This window comes from Opisthocomus hoazin, chromosome 2 (assembly GCF_030867145.1).
Source record: "Opisthocomus hoazin isolate bOpiHoa1 chromosome 2, bOpiHoa1.hap1, whole genome shotgun sequence".
Classification (NCBI taxonomy): Eukaryota; Metazoa; Chordata; class Aves; order Opisthocomiformes; family Opisthocomidae; genus Opisthocomus; species Opisthocomus hoazin.
The window spans coordinates 41,999,649-42,005,616 of record NC_134415.1 but is presented as its reverse complement, the minus strand read 5'-3'; the positions used below and the strand labels follow the sequence as shown (position 1 = coordinate 42,005,616).

Below are 5,968 nucleotides of genomic sequence, written 5' to 3'. Positions count from 1 at the left end.
CTGTCTGTAACTAAAGCCGATTGAACACCTGGGGGTCAAGCCCTACAGCCGGGTGATACACTGACAGAGCCAGAAATACGAAAAACAGCAAGGTCTCTCAGCGTCAGGGAAAGCGGGAGTGAGGCTCAGAGAAGCAAATAAACGGCGGCACCTGGGAAAGTAAATTCTTCTTCCCTCTCCTTGAGCTAAGTAAACGCGGGCGAGGAGCAAGCACCAACACCCGGAGGCTCCTCAGGTCCCCCGAGAGGTCCCTTACGGTAAAGCCAGGCCTCGCCTCCCTCCGCGAAGGGCTGGGCAGAGAACGGCCGGGACAACAGCCGCGAAGCCGCCCCGCCGTGCGGGGGAGCGGGGGGAGCCCGGCAGCCGCCCGCCATGCCGCCATGGACGCCGCCGCCCGTGCCCGGGGATCCCCCGGCCGTCAGGTAAGGCGGAAAGCGGTGGGGAAAGCGTTTTCGCCCGCTTTGTTCCTCACGGCTGGGATTTACTTTCTAATTCAGCCGCCGCGCGTGGCAGCCTGCCGTAAAGCGCGCGGCCCAGAGAGGAGGGGGACGGCTGCCGTAAAACGCCGCAAAAAGTCGCACGTCTTCCCCCCCCACGCCACCGCCGCACACGCCCGCCCCGCGGCTCGCACCCTGTCCCCAGGTCCCCGCCAGTCCGTCGGGGCGGCCGATGGCGCCAGCGGCCGGAGGCCGCTCGCTCCCGCGGGCAGGGCCGCAGCGCTCGTAGGGGCCGCGGGGCGGGCGCCACCCCCACGCCATGCTGGCCGCCGCTTGGCTGGGCAGGGGGGCGGTCTGGGGGCTCCTCAGCGGCGCGGGGCGCAGGCGGCCGGGCGGCGGCAGGCCTCTGGCCGGCCGGCCCGGGGCTGCGGCGGCGGGGCGCGGCGGAGGGGCGAGCGGCCGCCGCCATGGCAACGGCGGCGTCTTCTGCGCGGCGGCGGGCGCGGGGGCTCTGGCGGGGGCCCTGAGGCAGCACCCACGGCTGCTGCGCGCGCCCCCGCCCCGCGCCGCCGCCGCCTGGCGCCTCCTCAGCGGCGGGGCCGGGCCGGCGGAGCCCCCCCGGGAGCGGCGTGCGGCCGGGCGCTACGCCGAGCTGGTACGTGACCCCGGGGGGTGGGTGGGGGGAGCGCCGGTCACCCCGTAACGCAGCCAGAGTCCTGCTGCCCACCCGGGCGCGGGCTCTCGCGTCTCCGTTGGAGGCCGCGCTAACGCTGAGCGGTGAGGAGGCGCGGGCGGCAGCTCGCTGCCGAGAGCTGCCGAGGCTCCCCGGCCTGGAAGTGCGTGCTCGCCGCGATGAACCGCGCTGCCTGCCAGGCTGGGGCTTGCCTTCCCGGCCTGCAGCGTTTGCTTTCTTGCTCTGCAGTATGAAAACCCCTGGACGATCCCAAACATACTGTCGATGGCGAGAATGGGCTTGGCGCCGGTTTTAGGCTATTTGATCGTCGAGGAGAATTTCAGCGTTGCACTCGGCGTGTTTGTTTTGGCTGGCGTCACGGATTTGGTACGTTTGCGTTGGTTTGGAAATACCGGGGGGGTAGCGTGGGTTACGGCGATCCCGTTGGCATGTGGTGTTTCTGGTGCAGAATGGAAATGAATAAACAGATTCAGTTTTAGATTGTTTTCTATAAACGGTGTACACATCCTTTGCAACCCTGCGAGGGGAGCTCACAGGCAGCCGAAGGGGACTTAGTGCTGGTGGAGCAACGGGGGGGTGTCAGGGGTCCCTGCCCGGCCCCGGGCGGGCATTGTCCGGTCAGCGCTCGGGCATCCCGCAGTCCGTTACCCTGTGCAGGGCTGCCTGCTGCACCCGTTGTGGCAATAACTCTGCGAATTTCAGAATATCAGTTACCTTTTTTTTTTTTAAATAATGAGAAGTGAATATGTTCACAGGCTTCCAGAACCTGGAATGTAATGTGAAAAAAGCGTGATACAAATATCAGCTGGCAGGTATCATATCTCATCTTAGTTGAACTGGCTGTGTTAGGCGATGTCATTCATGAGAGATCTCTGTAACAGTAGCATGTATAAGCTATTTTTGTTTTTAGTTTTCTAACAGACAAACATTGAACTTTGTTCTCCCTAGTTGGATGGATTTATTGCACGAAACTGGGCTAATCAGAAATCAGCTTTGGGAAGTGCTCTTGATCCTCTGGCTGATAAAATTCTCATCAGTGTGCTCTACGTAAGCCTAACTTGTGCAAATCTTATCCCAGGTGAGAAAATGTGATTACTTGCATGTACTATATAGGACAAAGAAGCTAATTTTACGTACAGTAGTACTTATTGTGTATCTAGAAAGAAGACTGTGTATAGCTTGAAACTCTTGCTTTGTCAGTTGCACTTTGCTGTCTGCTCTTACTAAATTCTTAGAAAACATCCCTCCCCCACCACAACAGACCTGCAAAACAAAAAGCATTACTACTACTGGTTTCAAATGTGCTTTCTTTGGAGCAGTAGTAGTTAGTAGTTGTGTAAAAAGTTTTCTCATAGACTGGATTGTTTCAAGACTTTAGATGAAACCCTTTTGGAAGTCATCTTAAAAATCTGCAGTCATACATAAAACTTGTTCAGAAGCAGTTGATAGTGGTTATTTCTTCTTGCTTCATATTTTTTCATGTTCTGATTTTTGTTTTGGTTTTAATTGTGGACGTGATTTTTCACTAGATCTTGTTGGCTTGGTTTTTCAGTTTCACTTACTTCCATGATCATTCTGAGGGATGTGGTGCTCATTGCTGCTGTTTTTTATGTGCGATACAAAACTCTTTCTCCACCGGTAAGTGCGTAGCATTAAACAAAATTGTGTGAACATGTAATCGTCTTATCTTCAGTATTTTTACAAGTATAAAAAGAATGAATAAACCTTTACCAAAGCTGTAGCTGAGAGATTTTCATCTTGAGATTTGTTGGTTGCTCAAAACTTGGGTGGATATCATAGGATGTAATGCTGTATTTGTTCTTTTGACAGATAGATTTGCAAGCAGAACAGTTTTTCATAAAATGGATTTCATAAAGATGAGTCAGAGCTACTGATAACTTTTTTTTTTTTCCTGTGTATGATGTGTAATAAATCATGTAAGAGCAGTAGCGGTATAGTTCTTTAGTGCTACGGTTGACTTCTGTATCACGCGAAGAGGTATATCAAACAATATACTAGAATTGCCTTTGTTTTTCTTCTCTTTTCTCCTCCAACAGAGAACACTCAGTAGGTATTTTAACCCTTGTTATGCTACTGCCCAATTAAAACCAACATTCGTTAGCAAGGTAAGAGTAGTAACACGTTACAGAAGGTAACTCCTCAATACTTGGGGTGGTGTGTAGTTTGAAGGGAGGAGTGGTTTACTACTACTGCTGAGTGCAGTTTCAAAATAGTGCCAGGTAATTTGGGGGCAACTTAAATCCCAAAAGGTCTTCAAATGTACTCTGTCAGAGCACGTGCTAATTTTGAATGTGTAAGATGCTTTGTTAAAAGAGGGTTCTAAATAAATTTTCTGTGTATAGACTAATACTTAAACCAGTAATAAAAGTGTAAATTGGTATTACTTGCTTTGCACACGTCTTCATTTTGGTCACATTTCCTGTCTTGCTTTTATCAGATGAATACAGCGGTTCAGCTAATTTTGGTGGCAGCTTCTTTAGCAGCTCCTGTTTTCAATTACGTGGACAGCGTGTATCTGCAGACGTTATGGTAACTTCTCTCTTCATTTTTTTTCACATAATTTAATGTACTCTGAAAGAAACTCGTAATTGAGATTAATCTAATTTTGTGGAACACAAAAACAGTGCCCAGATGATGTAATAGACCCACATGCCTGGATTTTTACACATTTATTGTTAACTGACACAGGAGCTAGATATTTATTGGTACTTAATTTACAATGCAAGAAAAAAGTAGTCAAATGAAACTAGTCAAGATCCAGGAATAACAGCTAAGAAACAAGTCTTTAGAATACACATGGTGTACGCAGGCGAAGTGTAAATTCAGACTAATAGAAAAGAAGGGAATGGGAAGAAAGGCTGAATGGGTTCTTTATTTGTTTGTGCCAGAACTGTCCTTGAAAAAGCAACCTTGCTATCAGTAAAAATAGGCAGGAAGTGTTTCCTTATTTTTGCTTTGTACTGTACCTGCTATCTTGAAATCTAGGTTTCTGAAGCCCCTCTGAACAGCACGTGAAGAAATTGGTGATTCCTGCTAGACTATAGGAAGGAAGGGGAGAGATTGAAAGAAAACAGGCACACAGGAGCATACCTCCATAGATAATGGCTGTTCCTTTCACTGCTGTCACTGGAGATCTGAGCTGTATCTGAATCTGAACTAGCTGGTAGCAGGTGTTGAAAGTGCAGTTACTTCTCCTGAGCAGCTGGGTAAGAGTTCAGAACAAAGAGGCCAAACAGCAGATAGCAGCATTACTTAGTAACTTAGTTTAAAGCAGTGGAAGATCAGGTGTTACCAAAAACCTCAAAAAAACTCAAAGCTTTTAAGGAACTAGGAACCTTGATCTTAACAGTCAGTGTGTTTTTTTTTCATCTTGTTGGAAAGCCAAATCTAGAATTGCGTCTGTGAAAGATGCTTACCTTGCTGCTTCTTTGGGACTCTGAGACAGAGTTACCATGTTGTGAGTAACGCAGAAACGCTGCGTGTAGCTTACCGGGGTCTTCTATAAACTCTCTCAGAAATGACCTGGGTGTCCAGGGAGGGCAGCGGCAATGGAGGGGCCGGACTATAGTGGTGGCTCACACCTGAGTGCTGGCAGCTTTTGACTCAGAAGAGCACTGCTAATTTAGAAATACGGTTATTACCCAGCATCTGGGAAGGGAACAAAAGAGGCTGGAGTCGAAACTTGTGCTTTAGTTTTGGAACTTGGTAAAATAAGTTCAAGCCTTGTATGATTTGATCGTTCCCCTTTCAAACAACCAAAGGATAGTTTCTGATGTCAGCCAGTTCTCAAGCTGGTAAAAACTGCGCAGGCTACAAATACTGAATCTTTTGTCTTCCCTTCTCTAAAACAAGCGCTAATATGGTAAAACGTTGGCCTAGTATGCAATTACACTGAAGCATGCTGCGTAGTGCTGAATGGAAGTTCCTCTGTAGATCTCATCCTCCACTTAGTACTGAATTTCAGCATATAAACTGTAAACTGCATTTCTGTAGGACGTAGTCTGTGACTGTATACTGAAAAATACAGAAAACGCTTAAAAATAACTTTTTTTTATTATCGTACTTGGACGCAAACAACTTACAGGAACTGTTTTCCCCAAAGGTGCATCACAGCTCTCACAACAGTAACATCTGCGTACAGCTATTACCACTATGGCCGAAAAACGGTTCAGGTGATAAACGACAAATGAAGTATTCCTGAAGGGACCGGGTCGCGGCAGCGTGGCGTGCTGTACTGCCGAAGGGGGTCGTAAGGCGACTGAGCTTTGGATCAAGGACTTCTGTTTTTCTGCTTAAACCGTGGCATCACAATGAAGTGAAGTTTGAACATGTACTGTGTATATAGACAGAGAGAGACTTTTCAATGTATTTTTAATTTGTTTAAAAATAAGGTTGTTTACAAAAACAAATAAATAATATTCGTAAAGACACAGGTCACTGGTTGCTGCCATGTGCATTCTGAATAATTTTATACTGGTTTTGAAGTCAGAATATGCACTTTTCACCAGCTTTTTTGCCATCTTCATGCAAGGCACTGAGTAGCCTGAGATCTGAGAAGAAAAAGCAGTTATAGGAACAAATTTGTCTTTGTACCTCCACCTAAGTCAATAAACCAGCATTGCTCGTTAGGACTTACTGACATGCGCCAGCTTGCAGCAGAAGAAAGCATGTCCTCAAGGAACAGTATCTTCAGAAACTTAAACCGGAGCAATAGAAATTTTACTTCGTATTCCATGGTGATACGGATAAGCCGTGAAGAGGTACCACCCTGCTCCTTTTTTCTTTTTAAATATGAGCAACAGTGAACTGTACTCGT

At 47.9% G+C, this 5,968-nt stretch overlaps 1 protein-coding gene across 1 annotated transcript; it reads left to right on the top strand.

Annotated features, from left to right (window-relative positions):
• Window positions 1-599: 599 nt before the first annotated feature.
• Window positions 600-5,589, top strand: CRLS1 (cardiolipin synthase 1). Its single transcript, XM_075413366.1, has 7 exons — window positions 600-1,092; window positions 1,360-1,497; window positions 2,080-2,209; window positions 2,684-2,769; window positions 3,189-3,257; window positions 3,590-3,681; window positions 5,255-5,589. Exons 1-7 carry the CDS (start codon window positions 757-759, stop codon window positions 5,340-5,342), a joined length of 939 nt encoding a protein of 312 aa, XP_075269481.1. The 5' UTR covers window positions 600-756; the 3' UTR covers window positions 5,343-5,589.
• The last annotated feature ends 379 nt before the right edge of the window (window positions 5,590-5,968 follow it).

Excerpts from the sequence above, each read along its gene's own strand:
- CRLS1 (XM_075413366.1), top strand. The coding sequence starts at position 757 with ATGCTGGCCGCCGCTTGGCTGGGCAGGGGGGCGGTCTGGGGGCTCCTC. Across the intron at positions 2,770-3,188 it reads ACAAAACTCTTTCTCCACCG|AGAACACTCAGTAGGTATTT; the intron begins GTAAGTGCGTAG and ends CTCCTCCAACAG. Across the intron at positions 3,682-5,254 it reads GTGTATCTGCAGACGTTATG|GTGCATCACAGCTCTCACAA; the intron begins GTAACTTCTCTC and ends TTTTCCCCAAAG.